Source organism: Paroedura picta, chromosome 2 (genome assembly GCF_049243985.1).
Source record: "Paroedura picta isolate Pp20150507F chromosome 2, Ppicta_v3.0, whole genome shotgun sequence".
In the NCBI taxonomy this organism is placed as follows: domain Eukaryota; kingdom Metazoa; phylum Chordata; class Lepidosauria; order Squamata; family Gekkonidae; genus Paroedura; species Paroedura picta.
The window spans coordinates 84,429,977-84,453,186 of record NC_135370.1 but is presented as its reverse complement, the minus strand read 5'-3'; the positions used below and the strand labels follow the sequence as shown (position 1 = coordinate 84,453,186).

The window sequence follows — 23,210 nt, the reverse complement described above, 5'->3', positions numbered from 1 at the left end:
GTAATGGTTTTTGGTTAGAAGAAACACTGTTAATGTTAAGAGGAGAATCTTCCGCCAGGTCTTTGGCTGAGGCCAGCGTGCGGGAGATCACAGGGGCCCCCCTACTACCACAACCAAGAACTATCGGCATCCTTCAGGACTGGGACCCTGAGGCACTGATGAGGGGGACACAGGAGGTAGAGGAGGGGGGTCTTATTTTTTTTCATCACCCGAGTAGATTGGGGATTTGGTTTTATGGTTTTTATGTATTGGGGTTTTATTCTTCTTGTAACCCACCGCAAGTCTATTCTGAGAATGGCGGATAAGAAATCTAATAAATAATAATAATTGATTTGTTTATGTAATTCTGAATAAATTATGTGTGGTTTACAGCAAACTAACTGATTCAAGTACTTTAAGAGTAAACTGAAGTACTCCAGTTGTAATAAAACTGTTAAAATCATAGAACATATTCAAATGCATACTTAAATAAAAACATTCTGCAGTGTTTCTAAGGATTACTACAGATGGACCGTGAGTCTAAGTTGGTGTGGAGTATTATAGTGCATATTGCTCTTTATCTGGTGTGCTCACTCCCATTAAGACACAAGAGATTCCATCCAAGCAAAGTGAAACTTTTATTTATTGCAGTAAAGAAAAGGAGGCCCCAGCCAAACAGCTAAGAGACCAATCCAAAACACTATGGCATTAGCTTTCATAATACATGTTAATTACTTTCTCAAGCATGCACAAATCAGTTTTTGATTATACAACCTGTACCCGTGGGTCTTCTACATAAAACGCATCGTTGATGAACCATAACACAGATCATTGGTTACTGTGCAGGATTGGCCTGTGCATTTCTCACACAATGGCTTCTTCATATTCTGCCCTTTTCCCACATTTTGGTACATGCTTGGTAGATACAGTCAACAAATGTGCATTGTTGCAGTCTTGGCCATGTCCTGCCTAACACAGGACAAGGGCTCATAGTTTCTAACATACTGATACATTCTGTTATATGTGTGTGCTGATTTTATCTTGGCTTAAGTTGTTTGCAGCCACCTAAAATGTCTCTAAACTGAAATTCACTCTGGTATTTCAGTATGGAGGCTGCAAAAGGAAAAGCCTTAGAGGAAAATCCTAAAACAGTCTACTTAGGTCTATTCAATGGGTCTGACTCCCAGGAAAATGTTTTGAGGATTGCCTTGTTATTCTCTGTATCCACACACTGTAACAACTGTTAAATACCATCCTTAGGATTCTTATGTAAAGGAGTGTGCAGTGGTGGAGTAGAGCACTACCTTAAAATACTTCAGAGTCTCAAGAGTCATTGAGAATAAACATCATAGTTCCTTAGAACAAAAATGCAGTGACTCTAGAATGTAATAGTACTGGAATAGAATCCTAGTTTATTTCAGGGGTGCTAATTCAGCTTGTTGTGACATTACAGATTTAAGCAACAGGGAAGTTTGGAAAACTATTTGCTAGACTTTTTGTTTCTTTTCTTAAGAATTATATTTAAAGGGTGTTTAGTCATGTTGGTGAAGGAAGTAAGGAGCATGCAGCCTGGCCTCAGACCATCCAACTGCCAGCAGAAGCCTTGAGAAAGGATAAGGAGAGGTGGGGACAAATTGTTATTTATTTGTTGTATGGCCTGTGTGTGGTATAGCCAGGAGATCCTAGGATTGTCTGACAGCCAGGCAAGAGCTGTTTGGAGGTAGTTTGCCATTGCCTGCCTTGGCATCATGACTCTAGTGTTCCTTGGAGGTCTCCCATCCAGATACTAGCCAGCACTGACCTTACTTAGCTTCTGAGATCAGGCTTGCCTGGGCTATTCAGTTCAGGTATGGCGACAACTGTGTAATCTGAATGGGGGGTTGAGTGGGATGTCAGTCTAGTGCAGCAGTTCTCAGCCTTTCCAGACTTGAGACTTACCTTAACCTCCAAATGGAAACATGGTACTCACTGAGCTCCAAACCCATTACATGATATTCTATTGCAGTTTGTTTGTAAACACCTCAACATTAATCTGGGATGCCTAATCCCCCCTCCCAAAGCAGCAACTGTCTCTTTTAACTTTCTCTTTTATAAAAAGTAACTGTGAGGTTTTTTTTAACAGAGTGGCCCAGTAAGACTCTTTGTGCCATATAAAAGACGGAAAAAAGAAAATGAATTACCGGCAACTCCAGCAAAGAAAGATTCTCCCAAAAATATCACCCTGCTTCCTGCAACTGCTGCTACTACTTGTAAGCCTTCCTTTTAATGAACATCATTTGTCAATTTCATTTTGCAATTCAGAAGAAGTTTGCTTATTGAAACATATAGTTCACTAGAGTGGGAGGGGGTTCCTTTATCTTTCCTTCCCTTTTTGTTTCTGTTACTTGAGATGAGTGAAGCTGTATTCTATTTTCAGTGCTAGCAGTCAGGATTTTGTCTTCCTGGTTCTGATTGCTTTACAAAGGCTAATAAAAAATGCCATAAAATATTTTCTACACTAAACTTATTCTAATTTTTGTTTCGATTTGGAAGTCAAGATTTTTATTTATTTTTTAGTCACCGTGACTCCTTCAGGACACATCACTACCTCAGGCACTCTGACCTTTGACCGTACTTCAACTGTTGAGGCCACAGCCATTATCTCAGAAAGTCCATCCCAGGGTGATGTTTTTACTGGAGCCACTGGTAAGTTAACATAAACTACATTCATATGTCCATACATACATTAGAGGTACCTATGGGGGGTTGTGGATTCCTAATTCCAAAATTTCTGGATGAAGGAATAAGATTATAGGGATGTGCGTGTGACTAAATTGACTAAAAACAATTATTGTGGTATCGTTCAAGTGCATGTAAAATACAAATCAAGAGATTTTTTTTCTCTTGGAGTTCTGATTTTGTTGTTGTTTTTCCACCCAGTAGTACAAGACACAAATGTTCAACAGCCATGCCGGGTCAATCATCCAGAGCCTCACTACCCAACTTATCAGGACAATTGTCAGATCTCCACTTTCCCAGAAGCAGCATTGCCAACATCCCATCCCAAAATTGGTAAGATTCCACACACCTGACATTCCACCTGACTCCAAAATAATTCAGCTTGTCTAGCTTCAGGTAACTACTTCATCTTTCTTCCACAAGAGACTGAATAAGGAAAAAATGTATCTTATTTTCCTTTATATATTCTACAAAATTTAAACCCTACTTTTTTGCTCTAATCAGGGCCACTAAGGTGGCTAACAGATTAATAGCGTATAGAGTGAAAGCAAGTCTTAAAAACCATTAAACCAAACAAAAACATCAAACCATTAAAACAATTAAAACTAAGCTAAAACACAAGTGCAAAAACATCAAACAGTGAAAACAGGGCAGGGAGCAGAGGATCACTGGCAGACTGTTGAAATGAAAAAGTCTTAACCTGCTGGTGGAAAATGGCAACAGAAAGGGAAAAGGTGAGTCTCTCTGGGAAGAGAGTTCCAGATTTTTGGTGCCACAGCTTAGAAAGTCCTCTCCTATGCTGCTGCTTGCCTCATTTCAGAAGGTAGAGAAGATGACAATACATCAGATGTTCATATGGAAGTTGGTGGTTCTTCAGATCTGCTGGTCCCAATTCATGTAGGGATTTAAAGGTCAACACCAGAACCTCTAATGGTGCCCAGAAGCAGATGAAGCCAGGAGTACAGAGACATGGTTCCTACATTCCACTCCAGTTAACAACCTGGCTGCACTATTCTGCTCCAATACAAGTTTCTAATCATTTTTCAAGAACAGACCCACATAGAGTGCATTGCAGTAATCTAATCTAGCTGTAACCAAAGAATGCACCACAGTGCCTTTCTGCTAGGAAGGGCTGCAGCTGGCTAATTTGTTAAAGCTGGTAAAGTGCACTCCTGGCCACAGCTGTCACCTGCTTATCCATCAGAAGTTCTATTTATTTGTTTATTTGTTATTTGTTTGTTTTTTGTTTATTTGTTTATTTTACACCCCTCCTGACGTGGTTGGCCCAGGACGGCTTGCATCAAGATAAAAGAATAAAATACAACAATTGCCATAAAATAAAAACCCCTTCACTTAATCCCCAGTAAAATACTAAAACAATCTTAATTTTCCATCAGATGGTAGAGCCCTATTCCTTCCCTACACCAGTCAGTGGATCACCTATCCTAATTGCATCCATGCTCTGGTACAATCAAATAGATCTTCCACTAGGCGAGACCTCCAGTTCGTAGATTATTTATTCCCTGGGACAGTGCTTCCTCAGCCTCAACCAAAATCCCGTTTCTTCAAGAGGGGTACAAACGCATCCCAAACAGGTTACACCTTCAGTCTTGTTAGGAATAAACTTCAGCTTATTAGTTAGCTTCCACTCCAGAACCGCCTCCAGATACTGGTTTAGTGTTTCTACAGCTTCCCTGTGATCTTCTGAAAGTGTACGATAGAGCTGAGTGTTACCCATGTATTGGTGGCAGTCCAACTCAGATCTCTAGTTGACTTCAGTGGTCGTCTGTAGATCTTGAAAAACATAGGAGCCTTGAAGGACTCCAAAGGTCAAGGGATGATGAGCAAGTCCCCCAGCAACACCATCTGAATCCTACACTCCAGATAGGTTTTGATTTCTGACTAAAAAGAAAACTATGCTTGCCGTTTGTGGAAAAGTTTACTTTTGCTTATTATGCGCTTTCTTCCGGGAAGCAATAAGAAGTATGATTTAGTTTAAGTTCTCTCTTGTTACAGAGCTGCAAGAGTGGGTGGAGTGGGAAGAAGAGGGGACTATGCCATATTCTTGGATGGAATGTGAGCCATGTGAATACAAGCCCCAACACATACAGTAGAGCATACACTGGATCTGTTGTTCTGCAGGGCCTGTAAGACTGGGGACCTGGAGTGATCAGGCCTTTGTCATGGTCAGACCATTATCTGTTTCAGGATTAATATAATGGCAGCTTCTAATTTCCACCTTTTCAGTTTGTCTATCCCAGCATGGTGTTGGCTCCTGGAATTGTTTCATTGAATGTGAGGGGCAAGTTTATTGACTCTTGCCACCTGTGGAGATATTCGTTCAGTTGCACCTTGGTGCCTTGTCAACTGCTTCTGTTGGGACTTGGCTCCATGGATAACTGAGCTAAAAACGTGTTACAACATATCTGGGGCACATCTTGGGAAATTTTTCATTGAGTGTGACAAAGTATGCCAAAGAAAAATTTACATTGATTATGGTTGTAAAGGGGCTATGTTTTTATGTTACTACTAGTAATCAAGCCCGCTGCGACTAATGCAGCGGGCGCTAGGGCAGGCAGCCTCCGGCAGTCGCGCCTCCCAACTGCGCGGCTCGCAGTTGCTTCCTTGTTGGAAGGGCGGGAATCGGCCCGGCCAATCGGCAAGCGCAAAGGGGCCAATGAGGCCCCTTCCTCATCACGGACAAAGCCTGCCCTAACTCCTCCCCCAAAGCACTTAGCGCTTTATTTAATCCGCGGCGCCCACACCGCGGGTGTGTTAAGGATTATCGCATCAGAATCCAATTCCCAAATAATGTTTTTTTTATGTTAAGTGTGTTTTTATCTGACCTTTCCTTCAAGAAGCCCAGGATGTCATATGTGATTATTCCACCTCCATTTTATCCTCAGAATAATCCTACGAGGAAGGTAGGCTGAGAATGACTGAGCCAAGGTCACCCAATAAGCTTCTTTGTGTCAGGGAAGGAATTTGAACCTGGGTCTTCTAAAACCTAACCTAACATTTTAACCACTACATCCCATTGGTCATGGATCAAACAGGGAACGATAATAGGTTGTGATTACTTTTTTTCTCTGACAGTGTCACTCAGATTTAATCCAACTTGAATGCAACACATGAGGCAAAGTCCAGATCAAGGCATAAGAAGAGACTGCTACTCATACTTTCTTGGATAATTCTATGTGTGCTTGTTAATGTATTATTTTGGGTTGCAAAAGGCATTGTATTTTGTTTAGATCTCTTTCCTAGGTTTAAAATATTAGTTTGAGTTGAGGCTATTATTGAGGGAATATCAGTGCTTGATTGAGGGGTGGTAACTTTAAAAATGACTATAATGGAACCACGGGATGACCCCAATAATCTAGGCCAGTATTCAGCCATCCTTTTGGGGAGAGTCTATTATGGTGGGACAATGCCAGAAGCACTCAGCTGACAGACACATCCATTCTTAACTCTGTTCAATCGTACTTCCATTTTGCTCATGAGACTGCAATAGTTTTAGTGTTCCTGAGCCTTGTCTTTTCTTTATCTGGAAATATTTCAGCAGTTTTTGGCTGAGCAGGGTTATATGATACTGCTATAACTCATTGAGTACCCAAGTCCAAGTCTTTATTATTACGATACTAGACCAGTAGTCAAATTACAAAGTACATAAAAACATCTGGCATTAACAAGATAAAAGAATAATTGATAACTGAAATATTATAAAATATAAAAACATTCCAGCTATAAGAATCATTCTGGTTTTAAAACTCACAAGCATTATCTCAAGCAACTGAGACTATCTCTACCTAAGTTGTTCCGAATCTACCCAGCTCTTCCTTGTTTTGATAGCTCTCCAAGCAAATCTGGCCACAACAAAAGTTATTTCTGTGCTTTTGTCTGATAACATGTCTGTGATTGCCTCCGAGTTGGGCTTATTCTGTAGGGAAGATATAAGTTCTCCCCTGAATTGATTGTATAGCCTACATTGGAGTAATACATGTTCAGATGTCTCAATGCTCCCATCCTGGCAGATGCATAAACGATCACAGATGGGTATTTTTTTGAATAAGCCTTCCCTAAAAGCGGATGGGAGCATGTTATATTGTAAGAGAGTAAATGATCTCCTATGTTCTGGGGAAACAAAATTAAGGTAATTGCCTTAATTTATTAAGTGGAGGTATTGGAAAAAAGTGGAATTTTTACTTGATTGAAATCCTGTTGGCAATGGATATCTAGGATTCTTTGTTTTATCGTTTCCTTTGCTCGGTTGAAACCCAGAGACAGTATTAACTGTTTGGATAGACCATATGAGCAAAGTATTTTCTCAAGAGTGGATATCCACGGCACAACCAATGATTCAGCCATCATTAGGTAAAGCAAACCCTTTGTGGAAAAAAGCAATTTTAACCAGTACATGGACGTACATATCCATATTCTGGTCTGGACAGAATACGTTCCTGTTTCCACCCGGATTGCAGCATTGGAAATGCTTCATTGAGTACCCAGATAGAATCATTCTGGTTTGTACACTTTCTTAATGGAATGCTTCCAAAGGATACTTGTTAATAATTGGGGTCCTCACGGGGGAGGATAATAGTATTAATCTCTCAAAATAAATGAATAAAACAATGAATGTTACCCTGGGCCTGTGAGAGCTGCTTACACCATGTTAAACAAGAGCCACAGTTATTGTTAAGTTGGACATCATCAACAAATGGTGCTTAGCTGTGTATTGTGTTAACCAGTCAATTGAAATCCTGAATCACTATTTGAAAACAATATGCAAAGGACTCACAAACTAATATTAAGGGACTGCTAGCTCTGATGTGAACCCACACCTGTTAATTGAGGTCTGTCTCAGACGCCCTTTCCTGAGTCTCCTGCCTTCTAGACGTTCAGTGGGTCATTGCTAGAGAGAAGGTCTTCCCCGTGATGGTGACCCAATTAGGAAGCTCCTTCCCCAGAGAAATTTGCCTGATACCTACATTAATATGTGTGAAGCACATTATTATGTGTCCTTTTCATTTAAAAGCCTGTCCTATTTATCCGTAGTTTTAATTGTATGTAGATTATGGGTAACCAGGTCTTTTAATATTTTATGACTGCATCTTTGGATTGTTATATTTGTGGTAATTGGATGTTATTGTCTTATGATAAGTACCTTGAGTAGCTTTATTTGGATGACAAAGAGGCAGGATAAAAATGTCAGGCTTTGTTCCTTACTGTGCAGAAAAATTAATATCTGAAAGTGATCCCTACTGTGAATATACACCTGTGAAGGAAAAGCATGCTTTTCTAAATCATATTAAATAGCGGTAACCCCATAAACACAATTGGGCAAACATCTGTTTTGTTTACTAACTCAATAAAAGCTGTAGCCCTACTATAAAGGTTGCAAATATAATATTTCAAGGCCCTTTGCAGTCTGGGACCCATGTATTTGAGGGACCACCTGTCACGCTATGCCGCCCCGCAGGGCCGTGTGCTCTGTGGATAGCAGCTTGTTGGTCGTTCCCGGTCCCAGGGAAGCTCGTCTGGCCTCGACCAGGGCCAGAACCTTTTCAGTCCTGGCCTCTACCTGGTGGAATGAGCTCCCAGAAGAGCTGCGGGCCCTGCGGGAATTGTCAGCTTTCCATAGGGCCTGTAAAATGGAGCTCTTCCACTGGGTTTATAGTTGAGGCCAGTGCAGAAAGATCTAACAGGCTCCCCCTTTAGGATGTGTCTTCATCGATATAGCCCCTTGCTACCCTGGGAGCAGGTGAACCAGTACGGGAAGGCTGAGATTTTTACTGCCATGTGTTCTTAAGCCATTGTTTTTGGGATGTTTTATTGGAATTTTATTGTTACGGGGTTTTTATCAATTGTTACCTGCCATGAGCCAGTCACCAGAAGTGGCGGGGACATAAATGTAATGAATAAATAAAATAAAAGATATGGTAAAAGATTGCGACATAAGTCTACATTTAAGTCATCATTTGAAATTAAGGTAGGGAAGCAGAACACAATTGGTGGTAAGTCACATGTGCTTCTGCAAGATTTTATGGGTGAAACTGTAAAGATCAATTTGAGGAGCTCTGAATATCTGTGCACTTATGTCTCGAAACATTTATCACCTTTAGTTTGAAATTTCAGGAAAAAGTCTTTGCAAAGACTTCTTTTGTAGGAAAATATAGCAGGCAACAGGCTTGCACCTTTTATGGGCTGATTCCTATAGCTGGTTTTCTTCTCTTTGCAGGTCTCACAAAAGGAAGCATTCAGAAATATAGCTCTTTATTTCAGTAGCCTTCACACATTACTTTTGTACTTCTTCCTCCATTTTTTTTCTTGCAAAGGGGAATCATGGCCTTGTTGTGAGCTTAAATTCTGCCTTCGGCTATTGGGCCTCTCTGCGCAGAACCAGTGGCCCCAGCAAGAGTCTGAGCAGGTCCTCTGTATAAACACACTGATTAGGTGCAAAGTGTATATTCAAAGAGGAATCTCACTGTGCTTTCTGATGATACTGCTTGGCTTCCTTCGTGCTTGTAAAATGGATTGCATCAGGTTATTCCAAACTGTCCTTTCTTACTTGCCTAGGAAGAAGTGGCTATCCACTGCAGTGGCAGGGTACGTGTGTGTGGACACTGCAGAATACACCCCTATTCTGAGAAGTGGCATATATATGCATCTGCTGTGGTAGCTTCAGCCTGTTTTGGGAATTGCTGCATTAATCAATTAGAAAAGATGAGTGTGAGTCACGATTGTGGTGTCCTCATGCTGTTTAGTGTAAAGAACCATTTGCTTCTAGGGAGATTAATTTCTGCCCCTGGTATGACACTTGTAGAACCCTCCGAAAACTATTATTGAAACGGGGTGGCTCAAGCTAGTTAGCAGCCCAAAATGCCCACCTCCCATAGTGTCCAGCTGGCATGGTTCTCAGTAGGCTGCAGAATTAATACCTTCATCTGCAATCTGCTTTGAATGGATCTAGGGTAGCAGCAAAATGTAGGAGGATATGCACCTGCTCTCAGCAGGATCCATGGCAGGCAATGGAATGGATTCTACAGTCCACCAAGGCAGCAGCTCTTCTGGTGCAGGAGGTAATGGTAGGAGTAAGACACACCTATTGCCTTCTGCCATGTTGCTCTCTTGTATGGCTCCGTCCCTATTAGCCCTGTCACTACTGCATAGACTCATTAAAGTTAATGCAGCCTGGTGTTGGATTGAAAACTTTAATTCCATGGATTTGTTTTGCTCTTTAAATTTCTAGTATTGACATCACTTCCGGCCTTGGCTGTGCCACCCAGTACCCCCACCAAAACAATATCTTCTTCTGTGGTGAATGGACTAGAATTGACAGAGCAACGAAGTTGGGTGTACCTTGAGGAGATGGTCAATTCACTACTCAGCACAGCTCAGCAGCTGAAGAACCTCATTGAACAAGCTAAGCAGGCCAGTTCCTCTTACAGAGAAGCTGTTGTCACTCAAGCAAAAATTCAAGCAGATGTGGAAAGGAAAGAGGTAACTGTGCCACAAGAAATGAAACCATTCTGGGTCAAAATTTTTCCACAGCCAGCTGTTCACAAAATGACCCCACAACTGTTTTCTTTTATGAGATAGTAGAAGTTTGGTTACTGTGAAGCTTTGTAACTTTAGGTCGTATTCTTCAGTTGTATGGCAGAAAATACCTGTATTACCATGTTATTAATATCTGATGATGTTGATGAAACTGAGGGCAGTTCAGTGAATTATAGCCCTTTTTGAGTAATTAGAAGCAGTACAAAGCTTTTTCATAGAGAGATTACTGTATATACTCGCATATAAACTGAGTTTTCCAGCACAGTTTTTAGCACTTAAAAGACCTCCTTGGCTTATACATGGGTAATCGATTAACAGCTTGCGAATTGCAGCATTGCATTTGCAACCTGACCTCTTTGCAAGTGAGCTAATTGCTCCCAGTTAACCATTGCCTTCTGCAAATATCTGGAAAGCCTACTCTGGCAGCTTGTAGGACATCAATGGTTTGACTGAGGGATTCTGATATTTTTCCCCTTTTCCTAATCACTTCTTCCAAACTTACTCTTTTGGTTTCTGGGGGTGGGATGGGTTTTGGGGGTGCTTTGGGATTTACTGTTTCTTCTAGTGTTTTTCCTCTATCTGAGGAGCAGCATTGTTTGCCTTCTTGGGGTTGTGTTTCTTTTAAAACTTGTTTTTTTCCAGTTCTTTCTTTCAGTTTTCAGTTTTACAGTTCTTTATTTCAGTGTTTTGTTCTGAGGGGGCAGTGTAGTCCCCAGTTTGGTAGCTGTTGTACTTGTTGTAGTTTGCCAACTTTGGGTACTATTGTTCTGCTCTGGTTTGCTGGCTTGGGGGACACTGTTTGGTTCTCCTGCCAGAGCTGTTCTCACAGAGCAGTTCTGTCAGTGCTCTCTCAGGGTGTCTGGCATCAAGAGAGGAAGGGAAGGCAATTGTAAGCCGCGGGGTACAAAAACCAGCAGCTATTCATCCTCTTGACTTTTCTGTATTTGTTGGGGGGGAGGCTGGATGGGAAAGCCTGTGATGATTGAGCATGGATTAAGCGCTTAGGCCACCCTGTAAATTTACCAGTAGCCTGTTGCATTTCCCACCGTCGGCTCATATGCGAGTCAATAAGTTTGCCCAGATTTTGTGGTAAAATTAAGTGCCTCGGTTTATATGCGAGTATGTATGGTATATGGAGAATCGAGTATACCTGCTACGTGCCAAAGCTAATCTCAGTTTGGGACCACATAGCATTCAACTCCGTCTTATGTTCAGAACAAATTAGAGCAATTATTTTGCACAACTTACTGTTTCCATCATATAGGTTTTCAAAAGCAGAAAGTGGCAAACAGAAATGGAACAGGAGGGAGTAGCATGGGGGGGAGCAGCAAGATTTCACTTAGATAGCCATCATTCTGCAGTACTTAAACTGTTTGTCCTTTTCATTTAAATGTATCCACAATACCATTGTCAGTATCTGATGAAGAGAGCTTTGACTTTCAAAAGGTTATATCCTGGAAATCTAGTTGGTCTTTGAAGTGCCTCAGGATTCGAATCTTGCTCTTGTATCGCAGACCAAAATGGCTACCCACCTGGAACAGGTGTCAGATAAGCAGAAGCCGACATGGATAAGCCCATTCAGCTCCAACTTAAACAAGGAAATATATAATTTCTACACATCCCTCCCCAAAATAAAAGGTGGTGGGGGATTTTAAAATAAGCCTTGTACTTCAGAGCAACATAACATAGGATTGTTAACTTAACATCAGCATAGAACTGACATGTAGTTCTGGAGCAAAGGTTAATGGTCAGTACACCTTAAAGGGAAGTACTGAGACTGTACTGGTGTAATGCCTCATCTGCTGACTGGAGACAAAATAGCAAACATATATTTTGGTTTAGCAGTGCACAACAGAAACAGCAAGGGACTCAAGTATCCATAATCCTTATCCATGGTTCCTCTATATATTTGTGAAACAGCCTGGGGGGTGGAACGTGTCCAGCTGTCCAAGTTGGAATAGGGCCAATCAGGGTGCAGGCAGCAAAGCTGGCTGCACCTTGATTGGCCCTGCCCCTGCAGCTCCCACCCTCCATCCTGGACTCTAGCCTCTTTGCTCTCAGATGTGCCTCAGTGCCTGGAGTCAGCAGGTAAAGGGAGAGGGCCCTGGGCAAAGGGTCGTGCCCTTTGGAGGAGGAGGAGCCCGCTAACAAGGGCCTCTTGGCCTGCTAGGCTGGGCTTCCTAATGAGGTCCTTTTGGCCTGCTGCCTGCCTGCTAAGGAGCTTTGTCCCGGGCCTGCTAATGAGCTGGCCAGCCTCCGCCTGCCCCACTTGATCCGGCTGCAAGCTGTGCCCCAAAGCCACCGTAAGCTGCCTGGGAGGGGGCCCTTTCAAGGCCCGTTCTCAGGAACGCGCTTAAGCTAGTAATAATAACTACTACTACTACTACTACTACTACTACTACTACTACTACTACTACTACTACTACTACTACTACTATTACACATAAAAGAGATTGCTATGTGGATGATGTTCCTAATCAGTGAAAATAAAGGAAGCTGCTTTCCTGAAGATAGGCATTAAATTGGTGGCTGTGAGGGACTTCTGTGCTCTTTTCTGTGCTGCAGACTTATCTTTCCCCCATTGTGAAACCTTTCAAATTCATACTGTGAAATGCTCTTTGCTGTTCCATGTTTTGGAACTCAGAAGAGAAATGTTATGAGGTAAATAATTTACATCTGTTTTCTGACAACTGGCTTAAACAGAATGTGTGCAGTCAAGCACTTCATGTGGGAGAGGTTGAAGCCATCTATTTGATGTTTCCATCACTTTCTGATGCAAATCTCCCCCCCCTTTTTTTGATTCTAGGCAGTGGGGGTCTTTCTCAGTGAAGCAAATATTTTGGCATAGTATATGCTACATATATTTCTCCAAATCAGGGAATGAAGGTGTAGCATGATGTATTTGTTTGTTCTAGTGTTGTATGACAGTTCTGAGTGCATTAGTTTTCCATCCATGACCCACAGACCTTTGTTATTCCCCAGGCTGCTTCCTGCTAAATTATTCTCCTGATTGTGGCTAAAGATACTCTTGTGTAACCAATTGTAATAACTTTCCGGAATTATATGTTTTAATAAAACACAGGCTGAGTCAGTACCCTTTCCCATTATATAATAGAAACACAGCAACTAGTATGATTACTCAGGTTGACGATTATTTAATACTTCCTCTATATATTTTGAACTTTCTAAGATGAGTATGTAGTTTATATTTCTGGACTTTCTAGAGGCCTAGTCGTTCTCTCCCCCCCTCCCTGATTCTCCTGAGCAGAAAAATGGGAAACAAAAGAATATAAATATTTCAAAGGGAAGTACTTGTGTGTGTGTGTGTTGGTGGGGGGGGGGGGGGTCCTACAGACAAGCTGTTATTACCTCAACACTATCAGGTTCTGTTTGGGGAGAGGAATTTCTCTGCACTCTCCAGTTACAAATGGAGTTCTGCCTTGTTGGCAGCACCAAGTGGCTTGCATATCTGGATGGAAAGGATCCTAAGAGTAACCCAATTCCTTCCTCCTGGCAGGGATGGCTGAGCACTGTTCTCCCAAACAGATGGGGTGAAATGGAGGGAATCAATACATATTTCCTGTCTAGGCAGGTTCATCTGCATAAAAATGTGTTTGTGGGACAAAGAAGACATTTGAGAGGGAGAGTGTGTGCATTAGCCACCTTCTTACTTATCCCCAACCTTGTATCCAGATGAATAAACCATTGCATGGAAATGTGTTGATTCATTGGATGCACTGTGATCAGATGTGGCTAAGGTTTACAAAGTCATCTTTGTGTTTTCCACAAAGCAAACTGTCTTCACAAAAAGAAACTGCCATAAACTGAACATTTCCACAAATTGTTAGTTTTTCTAAACAGGTAAATTTCAGTTGCAAATGTTAACATTCCTTTATTTAGTGACAATTTTGTTTCCCTGGTACTGTTCAGGGCAGTCCTGGAAAGGGCTTGTTGAACCCTTGGAGTGCACTTGGCTTGAGGACAGGAAGCAAGTTACCAATTTTTGTCAATTTCCCTCCTCTACCTGTTCCTTGTGTCACATCCCATGCTTTTTCTGGAGGTCCCTTGACAGGAGCAACTTCTTTGATGGGAGGGCTGTATGCAAAAGGAAGCAGGAAAGCCAGTTGTACAAGCAGAAATCTACTTGTGTTTTGCTCATCTACAATTTGGAATTCTTTCAGTGTGAAACTTATAAAACAAATGTTCTTGGATTTAAAAAAAATGTTGTAGTATTTGGAATGGAAAGATGCTTGAAATATAATTTCTCCAGAGCTATACATTTTATTGCTTTACTGCTTTAATCAAAACCTTCAATTATAGCATTTGCATAAATAAGAACTGAAGAGTTTCTATACAATTAATTTCACTGGAATCATAATCCTGTCATCTTCTTTTTAAAGAAGCTACACCAGTTCTTCCTTTCCTTATCGCCATCATATAAGACAGGTAGAATCTGTAGCTCTTTCAGAACAATAAAAATAAATAGTGGGGGCTGCAATCCCATATACAGATGCATACATTAATTCCATTAAAGCTCTAATGCTGAGGTATCCATAAACATTGCAAGATATGCACGTCAGGGACACCATTGTGTTTTTGAGACTCCAGGAGCTCCAGAGGGGTCTGCGGCATTTCTCCCCTTGTGTTAATGGATTCAGCCACAAGCTGGGTAACCAGCCACTGCCATTGTTCCCCACCCACCCACCCCGAGCATAAGTGAGTTATCTCGTGGTTTCTACACCCAGAAGGGGGTGGAGCCTGTATAGCTGTTCCTGCTTTAAACCACACCCTGTCTCTCCCCCCTCAGTCTACCTGTTAAGATGAGTGGTGATGTCACTTCTGGTGGCATGTCACTTCCAGTGGGCATGGCAGGGAGATGTAGGAATCTGACACCACTTCCGGGTCTCCTCAAAGCTTACTTTTTTTTTTTTCAGGGACTCCTCCATGGTCAAAAGGTTGAAAAAAGCTGATCTAAGGAACATATCAGAAAATGTTCTTTAAAAGTATAAGTGTTATGAAAGAAATTCTGTGGTGTGTCATAGGTTAAAACAGTCTGGTTTTTGTTGGAATATACATCCATAACTATGGAGAGGGAAGGCTAAGCTTGCAAGATGCTGAGTCAAAGATTTTATATAAAATAAATATTTATATCCCACCTTTTCTTGGTCAGTTCAGGGTGGTTGACAACAGACTTGAAAACAATTACTAACAATAAAAACATTTTAACATTAATATACAAACTGCCTCCTCTTATGTTTTAACCCTACAAGGATTGAACAGAACTTGGAGGGGTTTTCTGTCTATGGATGGATTTTCAGGCAGGGAAGCTGGCATTGCAGATGTTATTTCCTGGTCTCAACCAGAGGTCTGGCAGAACAGCTCTGTTGTGCAGGCCCCCCAGAATTTTTGAAGATCCCGGAGGATCCTGATCTCTTCAGGCAGAGAGTTCCACCAGGCTGGAGTCAGGGCTGAAAAAGTCCTGGCCGTGGTTGAAATCAATTTTATTTCTTTGGGGCCAGGGACCCTGAGCAATTCTTGACTGCTTGATCTTAATGCTGTTTAGGAGGGGAAGATACGATCCTGAAGATATAGGGGTCTTAGACAGTTTAGGACTTTGAACACGAGAGTCAAAACCTTGAAGCTGATTCGGTCTCTAACCCAGAGCCAGTGCATCTGGGAAAGCACAGGTGTAATGTGTTCTCTCCATGGGATCCTCATAAGGACCTGAGCTGCTACATTCTGGACCAGTTGGAATTTCCAGAGCAGCTTCAAGGGTAGTCCTATGTAGAACAAATTACGGAAAGCTAGTCTGGAGATAATCATTGCATGAATCATAGTGGCTAAGTCAGAAGTCAACAGGTAGGGTGCAATTGCCATGCCTGGCATAGATGATAAAACATCCTAGAACAGTGGTCCCCAACCTTTTTATCACTGGGGACCACTCAATGCCAGGGACCACTCACCGGGGACCACTCAACGCCTTTTACTGAGGCCTGGTGGGGGGGGGTAGTTTACTCCTCTACTCTCAACCACTGCCCTAGAGCTCTCTGATCACTATGGTAATGTTTAAACATCCCTTCAAAATAAGATACAGACACGCCACAACAATGAAGTGTGTTGTAAAGGCCTGGGGGGGATGAAGTAAAGGGCCGGGGGGGGAGAGGCGTCCTTCGGGGCCCACCTCCAATTAGTCGAAGGACCACACGTGGTCCGCAGCCCACAGGTTGGGGATCGCTACCCTAGAATATGGCAAAAATCCTGATTCTACTCCCATCCCCATCATTAGTCAAATTGTGCAGCCATAATACTCTTGTCATTCCGTTCTCATGCTGCTTGTAAGACAAAATCCAGAAATCTGAGCTCAATCAAAAATGACTTTGGACTTCAGAATGTTAATCTTCTTCAGATGACAGGAACCATAGAGAAATCAAAATACTAGGGGGGAAATGCAGCTGTCGGGCAAGCCCTTTTCACTTTTTTACTTCTTGGCCTTCTTTGGATGAAACATAACAGACTAATAGAGACTTCTAAAAACCAACAAATCAAAGGAAAAAAAATATATATACACATATATACACAAATCCTGGGAACAGGAAAAATAATTAAATATTAATGGACTACAAATTTTCAACCAATTTAAAAAGCAAAATACAGATATTTCATCCCTAATGTAAAGAAGGCATTATAAGCGCCAAACAATGCCAAAGTTAATTTTTGTTGAGATTTTTTTCAAACTATTCTAGAATTTCAAGATGAAGAAATGGGGGACAAAAGAATGGTGTTTTAGATCCAAAGGATAGATCTAGAAATCCTAAACATGGGAAAAGACCAGAAAATGTGTTGCAATATTTGGAAATGCTGAAATTGAAAGACACTTGGAGAATCAAACAAAAATTAAAATAGATTTCACTTTTTTTTCTGCTAGTTGTAAAATGTTTTCAAGAATAGACATGTATTGGATATCAAAAATTGTAACAATAATTAAAGCAGAGATTCAACCAAAAAAATTCACCAATCATAACCCTATAAAAGTCATTGGACAATGGAACAGAAAACCAACAAGAAGATGGAAATTAAACATGGAACTAAAAATGGAAGATAAAACAAATTAAAATGTTTAAAAAATGGCATTTTGAACATTCAGACAAAGCTGGCAGATGTTTGGTGTACTGTCTTAGGAAGGAGAAATTAAAAAAATAATGTATAAAGAAAGGAGATCAAATCACCTATGCAGAAAAAATACAAGAACAATTACCAATTCTCAGGACTCTAAAAAGAAGTATCAGAAAATAGACTATTTAAAAGGTATCTCAATTACAAAGTTTATGCCAGAAAATTTGACATCAAACAATGACATTTTTTGCAAACAATATAAAATAAGAAAAAGGCTTGGATGGGCTGACAGTAATGCATTACAGACACTTTGAAGAATTTTTAACTATACCATTACAAAAAAACTACTGACAGTCTGGCTCTCAGAGGGCATGGGAGACACATTACCTGCTCTGGGGCTACTAGGCCAGGGCCTCCTCCCTCCCCCACAAACACACATACACATACAGACACACACAGACTCCCCTTCCCCCCTCTCCCCTTACCTGTTGGTTTCCCAGCCTCCTCTTTGGTTCCTCCCCCTCCCTCCCTCGCAAACACACACACAGTCACACAGAGACTCCCTTCCCTTGACCTTCCCTTCCCCCCTCCTGTTTTCCCCTTTACCTGTTGGTATCCCAACCTCACTCCCTCCCTCACAAACACGCACTCCCTTCCTGCTTACCTGTTCAATAGACCCTGGTATATATCTGTTATATAATCCCTCTTTTTCTTTTGTATCGCTTTTATATTGTTGCTTTTTCAAATAAAAAACATTATTAAAAATATGATTGCAGAAATATGGGCTCACACAGCAGAGACTTCTCCAGGGAATAGGTATCCACTAAGTTAGAGGCTGGATGGCACAGGATATCAGTGCTTCTCCTTTCATTCATTCATCAAGCAATCTCTTCTTGGCCAGTGAAACCTGCTCTGTCTCCTCTCTAGGGACTCTGATGGAGGGGAAAGTATCTAATCAAACCAATATTTGGGAGGGGAGCCTGGCAGGAGAGCTTCCTTGGAGTCAAAATTTGAGTGGCCATGGAGAGAGTGTGTAGTGCAGAACTGCAGACCAGGTTGCCCTCCACAGCAAATAGCATAGTAGAGAGATTTGGGAAGGATGGCAGGGACTTTGAATAGGTCTGGGAGAATAGTATCTTGTGAAGCTTAAAACAGTAGCAAGGAGATTAACCATGAGGTACAGTGGAGCCAGGACCATGCCTCTGCCTTGTAATAGGAGGACAGGCTGAACAGAATTTGGGATGCTTCTACAGGTATTTGAAAGATGCTTTTCTGAATTTGAACAGCTAATGTAACATTTGAGGGTGAGAGAGTTCTATCTTTTTGCTCTGCTTTCAGAGAATTTCCAAATTTGATTCTGTGCCACGGTCAGTTTATGTTCCTATAAAGTCACAACCCTCAGAACCTTGATGTCAGGTCATAAAGATGATCTGGAATTAAGCCCTTAATCTGCTTATGTATTAGGTTCTACTCTTGGATAAATCTACTTTGCCTTAGATTGTTTTCAAACTGTTCCTCAGGAGACTTAACACCCTGACCTGGTGTTGAATCTAATTTTGGCTAGTCTCTTTGGCGATGATACATTTAACGTAATTTATTTAGCACTACTTAATAAAGTTGTGTTGCTCATTTGAAGGTCCTCTGAACTGTGAACTTTCAGTATCAGTGCGAAAGGGTTTATTTAAAAAGGGGCTAAGATTAGAGGAGAAAGTACAATAATTTTTCAAATAAAATTATGGAGGGCGTATTACCATGCATAAGTGTCTCTGTGCACTGCTAAGCCAAGGCAAAGATATACTTCTCAAACGGTAATACTAATTGTCACAGTGTGTATATAACGTGCCGTCAAGTTGCAGCTGACGTGGAAACCATGCAGGGTTTTCAAGGCAAGAGATGTCCAGAGGTCCTCTACACAGGAACCCTGGACTTCCTTGGCAGACTCCCATGCAAACAGGACTGATCCTGCTTATCTTCTGACAAGGTCAGGGCCTTTCTCACGGCACCCCTGTTTAAAGACAAACAACTTACCATTTGATTTTCAAGGTCTGGGAACATGTGTATTGATAAGGACATCATTCATAGAGCAGGCCTTTGCCTACATGTAAGTAAATGAATGCTCCTCTGTCAGGATTAACCAAAACACATCCAGGAACTGGTCTTAAGCAAGGTCATTTCCTCTTTAATAACAGTGAGACCCATAGATGAAAGTCCAGTAGCACTTTAGAGTCCAACAAAATTTTGGGGATATAAGCTTTTGAGATCCAAAGCTCCCTTCATTGGATACAAGGTAGAATGGAGATCTGAGTCCTTATATGCTGATGTGATGGTAGTGCCTGTATACTTCCAAATGAAAAAGTCTCATCAAAAATTGTAGAATACACAGGTTGTGTCTGGGATCCCTGTCTTGTGTTGGACATCATTCATACATGAGTAATAGAATCATAGAATAATAGAGTTGGAAGGGACTTCATGAGTCATCTAGTCCAGTGGTCCCCAACCTTTTTATCACCGGGGACCAGTCAACACTTGACAATTTTACTGAGGCCCGGGGGGAGGTAGTCTTTTGCCAAGAGATGTTGCTGCCTGAGCCCCTACTCCACTTGCTTTCCCACCGGTGCCCCTGACTTCCCGCCGCCCACTGGGGGGCGCTGCCAGCAGCAGCTGCGCAGCGCCACGCTGAGGGGGAGCCCCAGCCATAGCGGCCACCAAATAGCACCAAAGGTGAGCCAGCGGTAGAGTGGCAGAGCAGCCCCCGAGGCAGCAGCCAGGCAGGAAGACGAGAAGGAGCCATGGCCCAATACCAATTGATCCATGGACCGGTACCAGTCCCTGGACCACTGGGGACCACTGATCTAGTCCACTATGCAGGACACTCACATCCCAATCGCTCATCTACTGTAACCTGCCACTCTCTTGAACCTTCACAGAATCAGCCTCTCCATCAGATGGCTATCTACCCTCTGTTTAAAAATCTCCAAAGATGGAGAACCCACCACCTCCCAAGGAAGCCTGTTCCACTGAGAAACCGCTCTAACTGTCAGGAACTTCTTCCGGATGTTTAGATGGAATTTCTTTTGAATTAATTTCATCTCATCCGTTCCGGTCTGTCCCTCTCGGGAAAGAGAGAACAATTCTGCTCCATCCTCCATATAGAACCCTTTTAAATACTTGAAGATGGTTATCAGATCCCCTCTCAGTCATCTCCTCTCTAGGCTAAATAGACCAAGCTCCCCCAACCTTTCTTCATATGTCTTGGTCTCCAAACCCCTCACCATCTTTGTTGCCTTCCTCTGGACACATTCCAGTTTGTCAACATCCCTCTTCCATTGAGGGAACTGAACACAGTACTCCAAGTGTGGCAAAACCAGAGCAGAGTAAAGCGGTACCATCACCTTCCGTGATCTGGACATGATACTCCGTTTGATACAGCCCAAAATCCCATTTGCCTTTTTAGCCACTGAGTCACAACGCTGCCTCATGTTCAATGTATGGTCTACTAAGACTCCTAGATCCTTTTTGCACATGCTACTGTCAAGACATGTCTCCCCTATCTTATATTGGTGTATTTGGTTTTTCCTACCTAAATGCAGAACTTTACATTTGTCCCTATTGAACTTAATTTTATTCATTTAAGCCCACTTCTCAAGCCTATCAAGATCATCCTGTATTCTGTTGCTGTCTTCAGTTGTGTTTGCTACCCCTCCCAGATTAGTATCATCTGTAAATTAAATAAGTATCCCCTCTAATCCCTCATCCAAATAATTTATAAATATGTTGAACAACACAGGCCCCAGGACAGATCCCTGGGGTACTCCACCTGTCACTCTTTTCCAAGAAGATGCTGAAGCATTAACAAGTACCCTCTGGGTAAGATTTGTCAACCAGTTATTGTTCCACCTGACAGAATTAAGATCCATACCGCATTTTACCAACTTGTCAACAAGAATATCATGTGGTACCTTATCAAAAGCTTTACTGAAATCCAGATAAACTATGTCCATGGCTACAGCAAGGTAGCCACTTTCTCGGAAAAAGAGATAAGGTTGGTCTGACATGACTTGTTCTTGTGAACCCCATGCTGAATCTTAGAAATCACAGCTCTCAGTTCCAGCTGCTCAAGGACCAAGTGTTTGATTATTTGTTCCAAAATTTTGCCAATTACAGATGTCAAGCTGATGGGTCGATAATTACCTGGATCCTCCTTTTTCCCTTTCTTGAAGATGGAGACACTATTTGCCCGCCTCCGATCGTCTGGCATCTCACCTGTTCTCCAAGAAGTGTCATAAATAATGGACAGAGGTTCAGAGATGACATCTGCAAGTTCTTTTAGTACCCTTGGATGCAATTCATCTGGCCCAAAAGACATTTAAAGAAACTAGGTGTTTGTGGACTGTTCCAACAGTGATCCTAGGCCACCATTCCCATCCCCTAGTTGTGTTACATTTTTGCCACGATCATTATTTCCCTCACAAGAGAAGACCGAGGAGAAATAGGAGTTAAGCAGTTCAGCCCTCTCTTCATCATCTGTTATAATTTCACTTTCTTGTCCTTGCAGTGGTCCTATTCTTTTTCTTGCTTGAAATGTAACCAAAGAAGCCTTTTTTGTTATGTTTAGCATTTCTTGCTAGCCTAAACTCATATTGAGCTTTAGCTTTTCTAACACTCCCCCTACAATTATTGCTTATTTGTTTATACTCATCCTTGGTAATAAGGCCTTCCTTCCATTTCCTAAATGACTCTTTTTTATTCCTCAAATCTTTTGACAAGATAAAGGGTCTTCCCTTTAGAGGAGGGGGTAAAAGAGGAGCACAGCACCCTGCAGAGCATCATTTCCCCTAGTCTGAGCTGAGTATTTTAGCTAGACATCTATAGTTCCGAAGGGAGTTCAGGCAGTGGTCTGTTGGGGCAAGCTCAGTAGAAAGGTGTGTAATGTGTGATTCCAGATGTGATCTCTGGTACCTTTCCGAAAGCTGAAAAACTCAGGAGAGCAGGGTTAAAGCATCCCCACTAAGTCATTGCTGTTCATACAGAACAGTATGTTCTGACTCAGTCACAAAGCAATACCTAGCGTGACGGTAGCACCTTACAGTCAATAAATCAAATTAATAATTTAATAGTCAGAAAATCCTGGAGTCATGGCAAGCAGGTACTGTTCTTTTACTCTGACCATCCATACTGCTATCTTTATGCCATTTTGGCATAATTCAGTGCATTTCTCATCCTCACTGGTGATGAATACTGTCTTGCACCAGTAGATCAAGAAATGAAATTATGTTTCTTCCAAAATATTTTCTTTGGTATGTCTGGCAATTTGGCACTGTGTCAAAAAATTTCTTTAAAAAATCTGTGAATGTTAGAAGCATTTTCTGTTAGGAGCAAAGTATCATGTAACTATGCTCCCAAGAGTGGCATGATAGCTATATTCCATTGAAATTTTGATCTCTTTTAATTTTAGCAGTATCAGAGCCAGTTATTTCAACAAACAGAAGACGTAGATGGAAAACCAGAAATCATCATTAAGGTAAGGACAAGTACCAGGATGTCATGTTTGTGCTTTTGTTTTTTAATTGAAATAATTTAGTCTTCATGTGAAAACATTTTTTGCACTCATCATAGTTTAAGAGCAAATGATGGTGTCTTGCTGCGCATCTGCTGTCCTTTTAATCTGCTCATCAATCCTTTTTCTATAGTGTAGCAACTTTAAGAGACAGAACAATAGCCATTACTCAGGTCTGTCCATTCAGGCATCGCTGTAGTTTGCAGAAAACGTGCTTTGGATACTGACCAAACTACAGCTCCTCTTTCTGGTGTGCTAGCTGCTTGTCAACCTTGGTTTGTCAATCTGG

The 23,210-nt window shown here is 41.6% G+C and overlaps 1 protein-coding gene across 6 annotated transcripts in view; it reads left to right on the top strand.

Annotated features, from left to right (window-relative positions):
- DEAF1 (DEAF1 transcription factor) overlaps positions 1 to 23,210 on the top strand; it is a 36,250-nt gene that overhangs the window by 7,422 nt on the left and 5,618 nt on the right. For 4 of the 6 annotated variants that reach the window (XM_077321385.1, XM_077321383.1, XM_077321381.1 and 1 more), the window contains exons 7-11: positions 2,102 to 2,228; positions 2,536 to 2,664; positions 2,899 to 3,030; positions 9,944 to 10,194; positions 22,820 to 22,885. In XM_077321385.1, coding sequence (XP_077177500.1) covers positions 2,102 to 2,228; positions 2,536 to 2,664; positions 2,899 to 3,030; positions 9,944 to 10,194; positions 22,820 to 22,885 — 705 coding nt within the window. Of the gene's footprint in view, positions 1 to 2,101; positions 2,229 to 2,535; positions 2,665 to 2,898; positions 3,031 to 9,943; positions 10,195 to 15,185; positions 15,496 to 22,819; positions 22,886 to 23,210 lie in introns of those variants that run through there. The other 2 variants (XM_077321382.1, XM_077321384.1) reach the window with 2 other exon arrangements.